General features: G+C 43.7%; 1 protein-coding gene across 1 annotated transcript in view; it reads left to right on the top strand.

Moving 5' to 3' along the window:
• LOC311357863 (uncharacterized protein) overlaps positions 1–19,566 on the top strand; it is a gene marked incomplete at both ends in the record, with an annotated part of 34,093 nt that extends 14,527 nt beyond the window's left edge. Inside the window, 7 exons of the mRNA XM_084477884.1 lie at positions 6,433–6,515; positions 6,728–6,865; positions 7,088–15,706; positions 16,307–16,610; positions 17,229–18,683; positions 19,042–19,274; positions 19,546–19,566. Coding sequence (XP_084334010.1) covers positions 6,433–6,515; positions 6,728–6,865; positions 7,088–15,706; positions 16,307–16,610; positions 17,229–18,683; positions 19,042–19,274; positions 19,546–19,566 — 10,853 coding nt within the window. The remainder of the gene's footprint in view (positions 1–6,432; positions 6,516–6,727; positions 6,866–7,087; positions 15,707–16,306; positions 16,611–17,228; positions 18,684–19,041; positions 19,275–19,545) is intronic.
• Between the last annotated feature and the right edge of the window lie 160 nt (positions 19,567–19,726).

The following is a 19,726-nucleotide window of genomic DNA, read 5'->3' as shown; positions in this document are numbered from 1 at the left end:
AGTGACCAAAGGCCCTTATGTGTTGTGACATCATAGACTTAAGGATCTGTGTGTTGTGTCATCATTGTCTGGGAAATTTTGTCTAAAAATCTTTATTTTTACCAACAAATGGAAAATTTTCTTTTAAACCTTGATTTCAAACTAATAAGACCCAACTATATGGTCCATTGTTTGCAGCATCCCAATGAACCCTTTTCCTACTGTCTAAATGTCATTGCATATGTGATGCCTTTCTTTTCATAAGGAATGACTGTTGAAAATGCTGCTGCCAAGGTGACTCGCTTTGTTGCACCCGCTTGAGGTGGAGAAACACTTTTTTAAAATAGTGTCCGAATCCCAGCTGAAACAGCAGGTTCATTTTCTTTTTAAGACAAAACAAATCTGTGGAGTCTAATTTTACAAATCGTGATTTTGCCTTTTACCCATGGCACAAACCATAGGAAAATGAAAATGTATAAATCTACTGGAAAAAATCCCCAAGCCATATATCATCATAGACCAAAGACCCTTTATGGAGTGTCACCATAGACTTAAGGCCTTTTGTATTGTGACATCATATCCTTTAGGCCCTGTGTGTGGTGACTCATTTACTCTTGGCCCTTCTTGTTGTGTCATCATATACTTCAGGCCTTTGCTGTTGTGACATGATAGACTTAACGCCATCTGTATTGTGTCATCTAACTTTAAGCCCTAACATTATGCAACTAGTGTTTTTATATCTAAATGTATTTTATTCAGAATGTAAACATACAAATACAGACATTGAGAACTGGTTAAATGGATGAACTTAATTTGATGAACGATTAGTTTGGGCTCATTAGAAAAAAAACGCTTTGCTTCATTAAGGACTCATAAGCCCCTTCCCACTGGACAAAAAACCCACTAACACATGGCTTTAGTCTTTAGTGCAAAAGGTTTCAATAGGCATTCATTCCTGGGACATATTACTCTGCAGTAGTCACTGTCATTTATCTGCTACAGCTCTGATTGGCAGTGATGGAAACAGGACACCTGGGTGGACACGCTCATTTGCTAATTTACTTTCCAATAGTCGATATTGATATTGTTGATGGATATTTCACCCTCCAATTAATATCTTACTGAGTTTTCAAAAAAGCCAAACAGCAAGTTACTTCAACTAGTTACTTCAACATTTCCTGATTACAATGTTGCATACAGAATCTAAGTCCTACCTGAACTCTGCAGCAGGTATCCTATGCTTCTTCCTAGCTACCAACCTGTGCAATGGCAGACGGCAGCAAATCCCTGCTCCATTCACCACCCTGTGTCACCCAAGGTGTTTGGGTCTTAAATACCTACAAATACACACACTAGACCAAGACACTGTACCACCCCTGGTGGTCTGACTGATATATATATATTCTATGCTATTGTATATTATCGTATGATATTGTATGATATTGTATGGTATTGGCGATGTGCTGATGTAAACATTATGCATAGGAGAGAGGGAATATTAGACACACACACACACACACACACACACACACACACACACACACACACATACACACACACACACACACACACACACACACACACACACACACACACACACACACACATACCCACACTCACACCCACAGGTTTTCCTCTTTCTGCTTTCTTTAAAACATGGGAAAATCTGCAGTATGAAGGCAAGGCAACCACAGCTGTGTGTATCGGACTGTGTGACGACGCAGGGAGTCTAGCGCTGGACCGAAGGGTGTTTTGTGTGCATAGTTGACTGCCCCCCCCCACCCCCCTGGTCCCCCGACCTTTCAAAGCCTTGGAGAGGGTCTGAGGGGTATGGGGGTGGTGGGTAGTGGGGTGCCAGGGATGATGTCATTGTTGGCACTTGGTTTGATCGGCTTTCTAAGAGACGGCAAGACTCAGCCAAGACTAGCCTTTACTGGTAGTGGCTTAAGCTGTCCCTTCTTAGCTCTCTCTTTTTCTCTTCCTCTCCCTCTCTCTTGTTTGTCTCCCTCCCTACCTCTCTCTCACTCTCACTGTCCCTTCCCTACCTCTTTCCCCTTCTCCATCTCTCTCTTTCTTGCTCTCTCTCTCTCTCTCTCTCTCTCTCTCTCTCTCTCTCTCTCTCTCTCTCTCTCTCTCTCTCTCTCTCTCTCTCTCTCTCACTTTAACATACACACCCACACCCACAGGCATTCCATCAGATTCATCCCAGTACTTTTAGAAAGCATGTGTCTTTTTAGTCAAATGATTATGTTTATTTGTATGTATTATTACATGTATTACATTATGTATCTTTTGTTGTAGTTTCATGAATGCAACCACAGGTTAGAGTTGGTAGGCTTGAGTCTTTTCCCTTTTTTGTTGTCCAGAATTAAACTAAGCAGCTCAAAACACCTAACAAATGTTTCTGTTCATAAATGAATGGTTTTCCTCAATAATAATTTGATAATCCAACATCCCAAATACAATACACCTTGACCTTTTCTGATAGGTTAATATTATGTATGGATTGAAAGGCTGATAAATAGTGTGATTGTTTCCGTTCCAAGTCCTGTTCCTAGCATTAGCTCCTCGACCTCGCCTGCAGCAGCAGTAATTAGCATAGGCGCTTTAACTGGATCAGCTAGCAGAATGATTCATCACTGCCAAATCACAGGACAAGGATTAGGAGCAGGAGCTTGAGTGACCCCTAACAACAAGGAGCGCCTAGTGGAGAGATAATATAGTTCATCTGTAGAATCCTGCATTGAAAGCCACACGGGACACAATAAGAATGCATAAGCTATCACATGCTTTCTGACTTTGGACAATGTACAATTGATTGATACGTAACCTGTATCGATTTTTGAGTAGTAAGTTTTAGTCTCATCTGCGTGCCATTGCAGACTTCAATGCAGCAGCAGTGACTCAGCAGTGATACGGGGCATCCAGTCTCTTCATCAGAGGACCAGATTACCTGGTGTGATGCTGCATTACTGGGGTGATATACAGGGAAAATGGGACCCTCAAATCGGCATTGGAATTTTTGCATTGTCTCTACACTATCTCCAGTTCACTATCCACCACTTCATTACTAATCCCAGACCGTCAAATCACATTATTCACATTAGATTACGATCACTGTCTGCTGTGCGCTCCAATTTATTTAGTCTATGCGTTCAAATACATGTTGATGTTTAATTGGATGGTGCTTGAGTTATTAAGTTCAGCTTTGTCTCTTCATTTAATTAAGATCTAATTTATTAACCAATAAGGAGATTTGGGGATTCCTTTGTCAGTTAAGCACATTTGAAGTGAATAGCTTAATAATTGCACTTTTGGAGCGGTGGAGACACTGTTTGATGTTTTAATGAAGTGGAAATATAATTTGTTGTTTTGGCCTCCTACCTTTGGCTTGACTTCTTAGATATTACTTCATACAAGCATTTTATATTTAGAATGCTGTATCAGATAGTCCCAAATGTTTTGGACCTAAAGTCATGAGTTTGGCTGTAAGGTTGGTGCTATCTGGGCTCCTGACATCCATTTAAGTCTTGTTTTATGCACTATAATATCATCCCATATCATATCGGCAATTCAATTATACAGCTATGTAGTCAAAGTACCATCAGGCATATTATTACGTTTCCGGTTGAAGATTAAGGGGAATCGACTCCAAGCAGTGCCTAAGACCAAACATTGTCGCATATTTCAAGAATTGTGTACATTATCTTTATTTTTCTTGAATATATAATAGCAACGACGTGTCAGGTCTTTATTGAACCTGTTGTCTTTGAGTTCCTTGAACTTTCTTCCCACTCCCAAAGGTGTGCTAAATGTGGAGCAGTATCTGGAGCAGTGCGGTGGCTGTGCCTGGGTGGATGGGCACACCATTAAGCTGTCTCTTTTAACAAGTGTTCCGCTTTTGGAAGTTCAGACACAGATATTTATATCAAGCGGGTCAGTGAAAAAGGCTGAAGGGATGCGCGTCGGGTGTGTTTTGTGTGAAAAACCTTTCTCTGGAGCAGCAAATCAAACATGAGACAGCGATGTCCGTGGGTTGAAAGGGACCGAAGTGTTTGTGATGTTCAATGTCCACCGATCTGCCGGATCGGTCTGTGCTGGAGTTAGAAATACGTGTGCTTTAAGTTCAGAGGTTGTGACCTTAGATAATATTATTAGAACTGTCTTGCTGAGTTGAAGGCTTTGCATCCACCACCAGAATCCGACAACAGTGTACCAATAATGCAAGTGCAGCACTGAGATCTGTACATGAAGATCAAAAGCACAGCCTTAGGTGACATGGTAGAACTGATGTACTAAGCAGCTTAAGCACTCTCAAATTTGTTTTTACTTGCCAGCTATCTCAACTGTACACAGATATGGGAAGCATTTTATGAAGGCAAAATCTAAGCCCTAATGAGACAAGTTACACTGGAGTCTCATTATGCTGTATGTAAGTCCTGGATTCTCAGCGCATTCAGTGGGAATGTCACTGTGACGTGGATGATGGTGTCTGGAAAAGCAAGAAGAAATATAATAATGCTGAATGGCTGCCAAGCTGAAAATTATAAAATATATTGTCAAGATGGGAAACACATTTTTAGCCTGCCTGAAGAGGCCTTCGCAAAGTTAATCTCCCAGCAGATGGTGTGTAGCGCCTTCGTGCTACTGTCGTAGTTTGTACCTTTCAATAAGATTCTCTTTATTTGTGCTTTTGTTCTTTATAATACACACAGCAGCACTTGTGTACCAGGGGGTGCGGATCAGCCATGTGTCTTCACAGCAGTGCCTTACAGTAATCACTCTGCCGTTGTTCAAGAAGAGCTGTTTGTTCTTGTGCTATTTACACTCACTCTGTGTGATGGAGAGTTGTTGATCCTATGACTGGCTCATTGCAAGCAACATGGAATGACATCAACGGAGGGGAAATCCTACTAAAATCCTACTAGAAATCGATTATATGTTGTGGAAAGTTATACAATGTAAAATGTAAAATGACTTTAAGTAAAATGACTCAATGCATGCATGCTTGTTTTTACCTCTGTCCTTCCCTTTGTATGTAACACAAAGTCATTGACCTTGCATTGAATGGATACAGTGATAATGCTGAGCACTGGAGGCTATCCTGGTGTCAATGTCTCCCACCTGAATTCCTATTCCATCAACTGTACACTCACAGCAGCACACAACTATGGTGTCTGCAGAACAGAGCAGCAGCCTAAACAGCCATCTCATTGGGACGTGTGTGTTGTGATGTTTGGGAGAACAGCAGTTTCAGAATGACTGAAGAAGGGGCTTTGTTGTCAAAGTATCACATTGTACCAGTGTCAGCTGGTACAATGTGCCCCCCCCCCGCCCCCCCCGCCACTGGGTCCCAGAGGGGGACAGATTCTAATGCAGTGCCTCTCTCTCTCTTTCACCTGATAAAGCAGATGGGGGGGGGACAGGGGGTGAGAGTCTCAGTGGGATACGCTCCTCCCTCCTTTGCTGTGCATGCTCGCTTGATGTCATAAATGAACTCATATTGTTCAGCAAACCGAATACATGTATTTTGAAAGGGCTTGTCTCACAAATCGATTGAGCGGTGTATTTGTTGTTGTTCTGCCATAAAGTTTCTACTTGTTATTTTAGTCAATTTAGTCGTTCATTGTCAAAAGTCTTTTAATGTATTGTCTGAATTGCATTGTGTCGTTTATGTGTGATGCAGCAAATAAGGTCTCTCTTGAAGGAAATCCGCTCAGCCTCAAGCTGTATAAATATTCTTAATTTATTATACTTTACAATTCACGTTGCAAATACAACATACAATAGCGTACAAGGGAAAACCTTGGATGACCTAATTTGCCCGGGATGGGAATCTTACTACAATCGGCTCTTGCAGCTCAGTTCCCATTCTTACAAGTAATTAGTAATAATTATAAGAAGAAGAAGTTGAGCTCATATGACCTAGTAAATACGTATAAGTCTGTAGACAAATAGGCCACCACCATAGTTGCCACCGGAATTTGCTTATTTCAGGTGGCATATGACTCAAGAGATAACTTAAAGAGCCAGTGAACCCAAAACCCCCTTTTTTCAAGTCATTCGTCTTATTTGATCTTGAACATAGTAATCCAGACAGAGGCTCAGACAGAGCTTCACCATCCGCATACACCATGGCATTATACTGTAAGTGTCTGAAAAGCTTTCTCTCGGACGCAGCAGTCACTTATTTCAGTAACAGTGATAAAATGGCATAGATTACTATGTTGATGATCGTATAAGATAAATTACCATATTTTAAACCAAAAACAAAACTGTTTTGGGTTCATTGGCTCTTTAGTGATTCACCTAAATTGAAATAGTAATAAAACATTAATTTAGAACAGTAAACAGAAAGTGAAAGTGACAACCCAATTCCAATATCTGTATAAAGTTGTCTATATACATTTGTCTCTGCCATAACATTGTGTTATGTTAAATATTGTCCCACAGGGCAAAGGACCCTATACCACAGAAGTGATGTCCTAGAGACGGTTGTACTGGTCAACCCGTCAGAAGAGACGGTTACATCAGAGGTAAGGGCTGTCGTCTTCTCCAAATGGATGTTTATTTTAGAACGCCCTCATTCTGTCTGTAGGAATAGGCGAAAACCTATTCCTACATATTTCGTTTTTGGATTTCATTGCAAACAATTTGCATTCACATATAGCAAGTTACCTGCAATTTGTTTTAGCACTTTAATTTCCTTCCTTTTTCTTATTTCTCTTTTCTCTGCCTGTCATCCCAGATCCAGTCTCTGGTCGCAGACTCGGCAGGACATAAGCTCCTGGTCCTGAGTGGCCAGAGCTCAGATCACGGTGACCTTCTCCTTCAAACTGGGCTTTTCACCTACCAGACCTTTTCACAACTCCTGGCTGACCCTCGGGTACGATACATGTATCACCTCTATATACCACCTCCACCTCTATGTAGAAGCATGTCATTGTAATTAACCCCTTTTTTGGTGACAGATTTCAGCACATGCAAGCACAGACAAATGTTTATGTTTTGCATGCCAAAAGTAGACCATAAAGTATTCTCTTTTCCATTTTCTTTCATTTTTATACCATAGCTAACCAGCACACATTTAAATATCTCCCTCCTGCAGGTCAGTGATTTGCTGGGCACAGTAGCCCCCAAGCAGCCGGCTACACTCACTGTGTCCTGCCGTGGGGAGGTGGGCTGGAGCTCCTTGGGACATCAGAAACATCTCCAGGACTTCATAGAATACAGAGTGAACCCTGACCCTGTGCTGCCCAAAATGGAGGGCGTGTCCGAGTTCACAGAGTACATCTCTGAGACTGTGGACGTCCCCTCACCGTTTGACCTCTTGGAGCCGCCCACCTCTGGAGGGTTCCTGAAACTCTCCAAGCCATGTTGTTACATCTTCCCCGGAGGGAGAGGAGATTCCGCCCTCTTTGCTGTGAATGGATTCAACATATTGGTGGATGGAGGCTCAGATCGCAGATCATGCTTCTGGAAGCTCGTCCGTCACTTGGACCGCATTGACTCGATACTGCTCACACACATTGGAGCTGACAATCTACCAGGCATCAATGGGCTCCTTCAGCGCAAAGTAGCAGAGCAGGAAGAGGAGCAGTCCCAGGGTTCCACCAATTACAGTGAGTGGATGAAGAACCTGATCTCGCCAGAACTTGGCGTGGTGTTCTTCAATGTACCAGAGAAGCTACGCATGGCTGAATCAAATCTCAAGGTCAAGCGCAGCATTGAAGAAGCCTCACTGACATTGCAATATCTGAATAAACTGGGAGTCAAGCCAGAACCTCTTTGCAGAGTGGTCAGCAACACAATTGAGCCCATCACCTTGTTCCACAAAATGGGAGTGGGCAAGTTAGATATGTATGTTCTCAACCCTGTGAAAGATAGTAAAGAGATGCAGTTTCTGATGCAGAAATGGGCTGGTAACAGTAAGGCTAAGACTGGTATCTTGCTCTCTAATGGCAAAGAGGGGGAAATATCTGTGCCCTATCTGACATCAGTCACAGCCTTAGTTGTTTGGCTCCCTGCGAACCCATCTGAAAAGATTGTTAGGGTGCTCTTTCCTGGAAATGCACCCCAGAACAAGATTCTGGAAGGCCTAGAGAAATTAAAGCACCTTGATTTCCTGCGTTATCCAGTAGCGACACAGAAGGACATCGCTTCAGGGACTCCACCACCTGTCATAAAACAGAGCAAGCTGAAGCAAAGAACAGACAGCAAAGAGAGTCTCAAAGCCTCTCCAAAAACCACTGCAAAACCCTCCAAGAAAGAAACTGATGGAGAAGATGAAGTTCCAGCTGCCATAGAGGTGAAGACTGATTCTGTACAGGACAATAAGGTAGAGAAAAAAGAGGAGAAAAAGCCCAAAACTTTAAAATCAAAGTCTGAGGTACCAGAGAAGAAAAAGCTGTTAAAGGAGAAATCCTTAAAGAAGCACTCAAAGGAAAGAACACTGAAAATGGATGAAAAAAAGGACAAGGAAAAGAAAGAGGTCAAAAAAGTAAAGAAGGATGACTCCCTGAAAAAAGATGAAAAGAAGGATGGAAAGATTAAAGATCCTAAGAAGAAAGACACATCTAAGCCTGAGCTGAGAAAGATTACAAAGCCTGACCTAAAACCTCTGACCCCAGAGGTAAGGAAGACCTTACACAAAGCTAAAGTTTCAAGTAAAGCCAAGACTGGCAAAGTCAAAGCAACCAAGGCACAGACTGCTGAACCTAAACCAGTGGAGAAACCAGTGGCTGAAACTCTACAGCCTACAACACAACAGAATGGAACTACTGAAGGCCTGTCTGCCTCATCTAGCCCAGAAGATCTTACCAAGGACTTTGAGAGCCTAAAACAAACTGGAACAGTATCCTCAGAACAACTTGAAATTGCTGAAGTGGCAGAGGAGCCAACAGCACAAGAAACTATATTGGAAATTCTACCTAGCACCTTGTCTCCTGAAAAGGTATTGGCTTCAGAAGTAGAGGCAGAGGCTGATGCTGGAGTTGAAGATGAAAAATCAAACCAAGAGAGAGAGAAAGATTTTGAGGCTGAAAAGTTTGAGGATGAAGGAGCAGCCTTCCTTCTTAATGATGAGGTGGAGGAGGAGGAGGAGGAAGAGGGAGATTCCCCAACTGCTCAAAGGGAAGAAACAGAGGAAGAGGAAGACATGGGCATAGGAGAAGAAGAAGATGATGCCCTTGATAGGAAGCATGAAGTAGAAGAAATGGAGAAAGCAAAGCTCTCTACTATGTTGGAAAAAGAAGACTTCAAACAGGCTCATTCCAAGGAGGAAGAAGAGGAAGAGGAGGCAGAAGATGAAGCTATTGAAAAGGCAGAGTTAGAGGAGGTAGAAGACTTGGATGTAATAGCAGATGAGGAGATCAAGGACAAACCTGAAGATACCGAATTGGATCACATCAGTCAGGTTGTTGAACACCACAAGGCAACCGATTTTGGAGCTGTAGCCAAAGAGGATGAAGATGAGGAAGGATACCTGTCACATGTTGATGGGGCCACAGCACCGATAACCTCAGTGGCTCAAGAGGCTGGTGTCGCTGCTGCCTACATTCAAGATGATAATATTCCTGCCGCAGAACCTATCTCCTACATTCAAGATGAGACTATTCCTGGGTACTCTGAGACAGAGCAGACCATCTCCGATGAGGAGATTCACGAGGAGGCAGAGGACAGAATACCACACCTTCAATATGATGTTGGTACCTATGACATCTCTGTTCCAGATCAGACTGGCTCCTTTGTAAATATTCATGGTATGAAAGAGATACAAGCTGCTGCCTTGTCAGATAAAGGTTTTATGCCCGGTGTACAGGAGCAGGTGTCTGCGTACACCAACATCATTGCTGCTCCATTGGCAGAAGAAGAGCATGTGTCCTCTGCAACCTCCATTACAGAATATGACAAAATATCCTCACTGCCAACCTCTATTGCCGAAGACCTGGCGCCGGCCATAGCACCACAAGTTGAAGAAATATGTAAAAGCTCTTTAGAAATGGATAATGTGAAAAGTGTTTCCCTGCCAAATCCGACTGAGGCCAACCAGGGAACCAGGGACGTCCCACACTCTGCTGAGACTGTGTCACCGATATCCTCTTTGGAGGAGGACAAGTGCTACAAGTCTCCATCTGATGACGCACACCGTGGTTTCTCTGGAGTAAGCACAGATGCTGAAGTTACTGAAGCTCATAGTGAGGAAGAAGAGGATGAGGAGGAAGAAGACCAGACACCCAACATTGACATGTCACTTGAAAAACTTCAAGAGAGTTATGCCCGCCCACAACTATTGCAGGACAAAGAAACAAGCCTTGAACCCACCCATGATTCAAGTTCAAAAACTGTTGATAGCAAACCTGTCCACCCACCAGTCGAAGAGGTATGTGTGCATTCAATTGCTGCTAAGGAAATTTCCTCTGTTGTGCCCACAAGGCCATTTGGATCAGGTTCTATTACTTCAGAGAGTGAAGAGCGCTGCTTTAGTCCAGATGACAGCACTGTGAAGATGGCATCACCACCACACTCTGGCCCCCCAAGTCCAGCTCATTCTCCACTACGTCAGTCACCAGTCAGATCCTTCCCTGAACAAGAGTCGCAAACACAAGATCATATTCCTGATGTTGTTGTCAAGGGTGAGGATCATGCTGCAAAGAAAGATGATACAGACATAGAAGGAAAGACACATACGGTAGAACTAGAACAAGAAGGCCCACAAAAGTCAGAAGGGTTGTCACCAACGCTAGATAAATCATTTGAGGTCTCCAAAGAGGTTGCAGAATTCGACGAGCCAGAGAAAACAATTCCTCCATTGTCAAAAGATAAAGACAAGCTGGAAGAGAAAATTCATCCTACTGCTGCAGCAATAACAGAGAAAGCTGATGCCAACCTGCTAGTAAAGGATTCTACCACTGAAGTCCTTCTGAGTGAACAACTGCCCACACAAAGTGAGATGGAAACTAAAAGAGAACCTCACCACATTGGACCTATAGTGGCTGTTCCTGGTCCACCTCCAGTTGCTGATAATGATGATGATAAGCATCATGGTGAAGAGGAAGCTCAATTTGTCATAAAGGTCATTCATGAAGAACAAGAGAAAAAGATAGCCGATCATAAAACATACAATGTGGAGAAAATTGAGGATGACAAAAAACTGACACATAACGTTCAAGAAGAGAGTTTTGAGATCAAACAACTTAAAGATGAGAGGAAAGAAAAAGATTTAGAAGTCATTGGGCTTGCCAAAGAAGAACAAAAGGAACAGGATGATTGTTTGGATGTTGGACCCATTAAAACTGAGATTGATATTAAAAAGGATGGGATTGAAAAGGAGCCTACTGCTGAGATGACATGTCTCAAAGATGAGGTACAGGAGAGAGATACAAAAGAAGACAATGTGTCTGATATTCAACACATTGAAGAGAAAGAGGACAAAAAAGAGGCAGATAAGGATAGTAGTTCAAATGTTCAACCCATCGAGGATAAACATTGGACGGAAAAGGACCAAACACTACATCCTAAACCAGTTCAAGAGGAGCTCAAGGAGAAAGAAACTGACATTCAACCTGCTGCTGTACCAGTCATAGAGGAGAAGAAAAAGGAGGCAGCCATCAATGACATGTCTGATATTAAACCAATAAACAATATGGAGGGAAAGCAGATGGAAAAGGATGCAAAAACATTTGACAACCAGGAGGAAGACAAAGCGATGAAATTAGATGATACGTTGGATGGTCACCATTCCAAAGATGAGCTCATGAATATTGATGAAACATCCAACAAAACAAACATAACAGAGGAAAGAAAGGAACATAAGGATGAGGCCTCTGATGTCAAACTAACAACTGAAGATAAGAAGGAACAGAAGAAAGATACAGATGATACTTCTACCATCAAACCTACCCTCATAGACACTTTAGTTACAGCCAAAGAGGTTAACCTGTCCTCTCAATCAGTCGTCATTGAGGAAAACAGTAAAGATAAGTCTTCTACTGTTGAATTGGTCGCAGAAGAAAAGGACCAAAGCAATGATACTTCTACAATTATTTCTACCAAAAAGGATGGGGAGGCTTTCAGCAAGAATGATAGCTGTGCTGCTGAACCAGCCATAGTAGAACAACAACTGGTCAAGGATGATGCTATTCTTGTTAAACCACCTACAAAAGAGGACAAAGATCAAGAGATGAGTAAAACAGATAGTGTTCCTGTCAAACTTCCAGAGACGGTGGAAGGTTTCAATCTGAATGGGGATACAACTAGTGGCTTCAAATCACCTACCATGGATTCCAAACAGGAATTAAGAGATGAGAGCATTACTGATCCTACCACTACTGCTAAACATCCTAATTTAACAGAAGATGATGATGAAGCAAATACAGAGGATTTCAATGCTACAAAACCACCCAATGAAAACATGCAAGGAAGTACTTCAGATGCTGAGCACACTATTCAGCCAGAGAGTGAGAAAGAAACTAAGACAGTAGCCATGTGTGTTACATCAGCTGTGGCAGAAGAAAAGGAGTCATCAATGACTAGTGGGGAAACTTCCACAGTGAAACCAATAAAGGAACATGGAAAGGGCATTTCACCAGACATTTCACCAGTATCCTCCATCAAGGAGGAGGAAAGTAAAGATGTTTTCTCTCATATCATACTAGGCACAGAGGCTGAGAAAGATGCCAGTCCAGAAGAAGAGAAAACCGATGTGAAACTGCTCATAGAGGCAAAAGACAAGGGAAAAGAAGCTCTGTCTGTTAAGGATGAAGAATTAAATATAAAGAAAGTAGATGCTTCTGATATCAAGCCCATAATGCAGGAGGCCGTAGCAACAATACAGGATGCCATAGAGCCCAAAGAAATAGAGGATGAAGAGGAGAGCACAGCAGAGTTAAAAACAAGTGACATTTCTTCTAGTTCAACCACTGAAAATGTTAAGGCCATTATCGAAGAAGAAGAAAAACAAGTACAAAATGATGAGGGACAAGAGAGAGAAATGTTTGCCCAAGCTACTATTGTGACAGATAACATTCTAGTAAAGCAGACTTCTGATTCCACAGACAACGGTAAAGAGACACATTCAGGAGGAGAGGCAGGCCTAGAGATGTATTCTCCATCTGATATTACCCAAACTGAGCTAAAAGACGCTGTACCCCAATCTGATGAGAAAAAGGATTCATGTGTTTCTGAAGAAAAGGGAGCTAAGGAGGAAAAAGCTCTGAAGAATGATTCTCAACCCTCCACTCCAACAAAGTCAGAGCAAACATTTGAAGATACATCTTCTACATTAACTCAGAAGAAAGAGGTAGATGAAACCCTTGTTGCAGCCCACAGGAGCCACAAAGAAGAGGCTTTGCAAGATAAGGAAGCAAAGGATATCACCACTGAGGATGAACAGAAGGAAAAGGAAAAAGATGATACTCATGTGGCTGAGCTGACTAAAGAACAAAAAATGGAGAAAGAGCATGAAAAGGAATACACCTATGAAGCAGAAGGGGGCAGAGCTAAGAAAGAGGATCCTAACATATATGAAGGAGAAACAAATGTTTGCCAAGGAAAAGATAACATCGCCTCTGAGGCTGTGGTGGAGGTAGAAAAGTGTGACCCACATGAAGTTGACTGCACCAAAGAGGAAAAGTGGGAGAAAGAAGAGGTACAAGAGAAGGAAAAGACCATAAAATGTGCAGCACCTGATCAACCAGGGATACTATCCAAGCCTGCATTTGTGGTCCAGTCTTCTGATGAAGACAGAGAGGATGAAGAGGAAGAAACCATTTGCATGGGTGGGGCAGGTTCTAGACCTTTGTCAGTAGAGCAAAAACAATCGGAGCATGACATCTCTGCTGAACCACTCTCATTTGAAACATCAGAGAAAGTGGCTAGTGAGAAAACGCAAGACACTATACCTTTAAAGACTGCAGTGGCCATACCTACACTTACAATGCAGGAACCTTCTGTTGATGAAGATATCAAAGAGTTTGGGAAAGAACTAAAAGATGCACCAGAACCAAATAAAGATATGGAAACTGAAATCAGCCCTGCACCACTTACTATGCAAGCAAGTGTGGTTACATCAGAAGAGGAACCAACCTCAAGCGTTGTCCTTTCAAGACAAGAAGGGGATTGTTCTGTCCCCAGCTCTAAAGATATACCAATATCAGACTCTGAATCAACAGAAAGCAGCCACATTCCATCAGCATTATCAATCACTGACAGCCAACCCAAGAGCTTAGCACTTATTACCACTGAAAGTCAAGTCAGTGAGGATAAGCACCCCCAAACTGAGCACCAAGCTTCTGATCCGATTCCCGACAAAAAGCCAAAAGACGACTTGTTAAACGAGCACGAAAAACCAGAAAAGGAGGCAGAGAGGGAAATGGAAGGAGAGCGAGAGGTTGCATCTCCTGGATTACCCCAACCTTGTTCTTATTTTGTGTTGGATAAAGACTCTGAGAGTGTGTCAGATGTCCTTGAACAGGCTGGTGCGGTCGGAGCTGAAAGCATTGATAAAATAAACCTAGGGAACCAAGGAGTAAGCGAGAGCCAACCAGAGGAAAAGCAAGAGTTCAGTGTCTCTAAGTATGATCCATATGAAAAGCCTGTCCTCAGAGACCAAGACTTGGACTCCAGGAGAGAAGGCGATGTTTCCCCAATTTTTGCTCCACCCTCTGACTTTGGCATCGATGACAACAGGAGAGCCAGTGAGGCAGAGTGCAGCAGGGCCCTGTCCCTTCTTGACGACCAATGCAAAGACGAACCACTGTCTTTCAGTAGGGTTGACTACAGCCCAGTGTCCCTTACGGAGAGCGAAAGAAGTAGCCACCACAGTCAGAGTGCCTCTCCAATCTATGAAGACAGAGAAAAGGGCCAAGAAGAAGAGAGTGAAAGAGAAGAAAGACCAGCCACACCTTATGTTGAAAGGAGCTTCTCGCCAACAGATATTCAGGACAACAAAATGGCCCAGGTTGCTGAGTATCGCACCTGTGACTTTAGCCTGAAAGAGGACAAACCAGAGAAATCAGAGAAAGAGAAAGATGGGGTGGAGGAAATCCCTGCTTCAGATATCCAGACAAGTACTGGTGCAGAGAGGGAAAGGGAAAGTGCTTCTGTCAGTGTAGCAGAGCATTCGTTCAGAGAAGAAACATCAACAACAGCCTCCTTGGCTTTGGAAAAATTCACTGAGAAGGAAATGACAGAAAAAGGGAGGGAGCATGCAACTGCAGAGTCATCGAAAGAGAAAAATAAATCATCTGATACTGAAGAAGAAGGATCTCCTTCAGGCCGATACTCTCCAGCAGAAAAAGACATTTTACCACAGCGAATATCACCTGGTGAGAGAGAGGACACTGCAAGCTTTTCAAGTGTTGCTCCTGGTGCCTCTTTCATGGGCCCTCAAATAGATGACAATGTCCTCACGTCTGATCGGGGTCAAGTTGGTACTTCTGGCATGCAGGACTTTTCAGAGAGGAAAGAAAGGTTTGATAGTGGCATAGACAAGAGGTTGCTCGTGGAAGGAGAAGATTTTGATGACGATGATGATGAGGAGGATGAGGAGGACGAAGGGGACGAAGAAGAAGACGGAGAGGCTGCCAGTGATGCAGATATCGAGAAAGGGGCTAGAGAGAAATCTGAGAAAGAAATTTGCAGACTCGCTTCTGATGATGCTGACACACAGAAAGAAGCCTCAACTGGAGAAATGCAGACTCAACATATCACTTCAACTGGGGAAAAGGTCAGCAGTAATGCAGCTGAGGATGCTTCTACTTCCAGAGTTGGGGACACCAATGAGGGCTTAGCTGCAATTTCGGAATTATCATTGATGTCTTTAAAAAATGAACAATATATAACCACAGCTACTTCTGAACCTACTGAGACAAAGAAGGAAGATATGCAAAAAGAGACACCCAAACCAGAACTCCAAACAACACATGATCCCACCATCTTAAAGCTTTCTGAAACCATGAAAGACGATAAAGACAAAATAACTCCTTTATCACCAAGTCCTCTCAATACAGTAGAGGAATCTACTGCTACAGCGCTTGCAAGTAAGAACATAGAAGATACAGACTTTCAGTGTGATCCTCAGCCTGTCTCTCTCAAACAAGTGAGTACAGCTGAGGATACTCTTGCCTCCCAAGTGCTTGAGTCAAGAACAGCCAAGGAATCTCAATTACCAGAAGCATGCTTCCTGACGAAAGAAGAACCCAGTGAGCCAGTGGCTGGAAGTGGTTTAACAACCAGCACTGTTATAACAGACGGTAAAGGGTCTTCACCAAAGTCTCCAGTTAGTGCCTCCCCTGTTCTTCAAGAAAGCTATGCTGTTCTTGGTCAGTGCAAACCATCGGATCATTCCTACAGTAAGGATCATCAAGTTGAAATGAAGGACAAAGAAGAAGCTAGGAAGCCCTCAGAGTCCTCCCTTGTATTTCATTCAAGTGAGGACAACCAGGGAGATGAAGTCCAAAGGCTGTCACCGAGTTCAGATGACAATGCAGACAAAACCGAGACACACAGGGAATCTGCCTCATCCGCGAGCACTTTTACAACTATAACATACTCCTCTTCCACATTCTCCTCTACATCACATAGTTACTCTTCAACAGCCTCTGCTTCTGTTTCTTCTAGTCGAATCCTCGGTGAGGAGATTACATTGGATAAGCCAACGACAAGTTCTGGCCCTTTTGAAGAGTCTGGTGCTACTTTATTTAAGGAGGAAATTCCTTCTGGTGAAGCCCATAGAGATGGGTACATGGAAGTGGTTCAGAAGTCTACGACAACTGCATCCAGTGTTTCAAAGGTGTCGACTCCTTCCAATGAGACAGAATCTGTCAGCAAAGAGAGCACTGATCCTCTAGAACCAAAAATCATAGCATCTGTGCCACCTCTACAAAGTACCCAACCAGACATACCACCAGGGGATCTATCTATATCAGGAGCCCTTGTTGATGTTTCCCTGACACAAAGGGCTGATTCTTCTGACACATTGTGCCTAGGTCCAACAGCAAAAATGGAATCCCACGCAGCTGAATTGGAGGTCTTTACTCAACCCTGTCCTATTGAATGTCTAAAAACAACAGTGACTGTGCAAGATGCACCACTATCCCTCACTGAATCATATGCAATAGAAGGAATTACTACAGAGACAAAGACAGTCACTGTAACCTCTGCTTCGAGTGCAGTTCCCGGACCTGATGTGACTATGGTAACAAATGAACAGACAACATCTGTAAGCCCCAATGAACCATATTATGGAGATTTCAAAACTCCATGTGACACACAGGACCTGACCAAAACAAATGAGGGACAGCAACATCAGACCCTCATCGCTGAGCCTCAAGAGGGCTCAGGTTCAAGTGGGTTCGGCATTGGACCGATTCAACTCTTACAGGGGGCCACAGAGAAAGATGAAGTCAAAGAAAACACTGAAATTAATCTGAAGCAAAGTGAACATGTATTAGATGGCCAAACAAGTAAAGGCAGCAAAGTAGAGGAAAGTAAAGATACTGCTGACTCCAAAGCAGATAGTTGCAGGAAAGAAGACCCGGAGGTAACCACGTTAGCCATGCCTCTTGAGAAGCTAGCACTTAGGAGAAAAAGTAGCTTATCTGACTGGGAGATGCTGCAGAAGCCAGAAAGCTTCCCAACTGCCCCTCCGGGTTATGGGGACGACGATGAAGAGACACTAGAACCAATGGAATGGATGTCAACTCTACACAGCTCCTCCTCATCTTCCACTAAGGTTACACAACAAATCGAGTCATCTGGCGCTGTGGGCGCCCAATCTGACCGCCCCTCTGACCTGTTTGCGGGAGCACCATCGTCCTCCTTCTCTCCTCCCGGATCCTCCTCTTGTGAGTATGCCCACCGCAAGGGGGAGCTCTCTCCGTCCTTCATCAACCCCAACCTCCACCAGCTGTCCAGTGACGAAACGGAGGAGGACAAAAAAAGCGATGGTTCCCAAGAGGGGGATGAAGACGATCGCGAGCAGCACTCTGTAAAGAGGCGATCTCACAAGCAGAGGCGCCACCATGCTCAGACTCCCAGTGGAGAAATTGGATTGGGGACACACCCGTTGCCAGGCACCATGCCGTCTGGGTTGGCTGCGACGCTAGCCGGGGAGGAAACGCCTCCCACCAGCGCGAGCGAATCGCTGCCCTCGCAGTCCGACTCAGACGTGCCACCGGAGACAGAGGAGTGCCCGTCCATTACAGCAGAGGGGAACTTGGACTCGGACGAAGATGCGGAACATCTACCCGTGGACAAAACGTCAGCCTCTGGAGCCGGAGGGGGCCATCAACCCCCTTCACCTCGGTCAGCCCAGAAGACACAGGACCCTCTTCCCACACCCATGAAGGACCCCTCCCCAGACCCTCCACGTCCAGATGTCTGCATGGTGGACCCGGAGGCTCTCCTCAAGGACCACATCAGCACAGAGAAACCCCTCAAGAAAGAGCACAAGACGACCAAGGTGCTCAGGAAGAGCAAACCCAAGTCAGCCTCTCCTGCCCGGAAGGGGGAGGGAAGGAAGAGGTCCACTACCCCAGTGAAGCAGTCCACTAAGGAGGGCAGCTCATCGCGCTCCGCCTCTTTAAGGAGGAGGGACACAGAGAGAAGCTCTAGGCTGCTCAAGATGTCCGAGACTCAAGGGTCTCGCTCTGATATAAACAACCCTGGAAAGCTCTTGGTCAACGGTGTGAAGAGCAGTCCAGGTCTGTTCATGTTTTCTATAATTTCATATAATTACTGTCATGATACGGCTTGGGTTAGTTAGCTAAAATAGTCCAGGTGATGTTATCTCAATTTTGGAATTGTCAGTCAGGGTTTTTAATCAGTTAATTTTTTCTATTTATTTTTTTAACAATACATAGCTGTTTGCCTCAGGTAGACTTTATTCACTTTTTAAACACAAAGTGAAACTGTTAAACCATCAACCTATTCATATTAGCTCAATTTAGCTGATGAAGCTATATGCTCAAGTAATACCTGGCAAAAAATAAAAATGTTTTATTCAAAGTAATAACAGGTGTTCCCAGTGATGTTCTCAAGGTTCTTTGGATTCTGCTTCAGGGAACACAACCCCAAAGGCCGGTGCAGCCGTACCCTCTGGACCACCCATCTATGTGGACTTGGCATACGTGCCCAACCACTGCAGTGCCAAGAACGTGGACCAGGAGTTCTTCAAGAGGGTCCGAGCGTCCTACTATGTGGTCAGCGGCAACGACCCGGGCAGTGCAGAGCCCAGCCGTGGGGTTCTGGATGCCCTGCTGGAGGGCAAGTCTCACTGGGGCTCCAATCTACAGGTAGCTAACAAATGCCCTTGTAGCAATCATGATATATATTCCCACCACCCCAAATGAATGGTCTTCTGCTATGTAGCAAAACAATAATAGATTGGACAAGAGCACATAGAGTACATACGCTAGTTGTAACTGCTAGTGATGTGTGCATTCCTAATTGTTTAAGTGTTTAATAATCAACTGTGTGGTTTATGTGTGATTTTAGGCCCCCATAGATGAAATGACTACTGTTTCAATGTATTTCCCCCAATAAATGTGTTGTTGATGCATCCAGATCCTGGATATGCTAAAGTAGTATAAATATATCCTTTTATTTTACAGTAAATGGACGTTATGCTTTACGGGGTGTTTCCCCCCCCCCCCCCCCCATCTATCCATCCATTCCAGTCAGTTCAGTTTAACTATCATTTAGAAATGAGCGATCGTGGCTCAGTCACAGGAGTAGTGGGTTTTGT

This window comes from Micromesistius poutassou (genome assembly GCF_964030765.1).
Source record: "Micromesistius poutassou genome assembly, chromosome: 13".
Taxonomy (NCBI): domain Eukaryota; kingdom Metazoa; phylum Chordata; class Actinopteri; order Gadiformes; family Gadidae; genus Micromesistius; species Micromesistius poutassou.
Note: the sequence above shows the minus strand (reverse complement) of the source record. Positions and strands in the feature narration are given on the sequence as shown.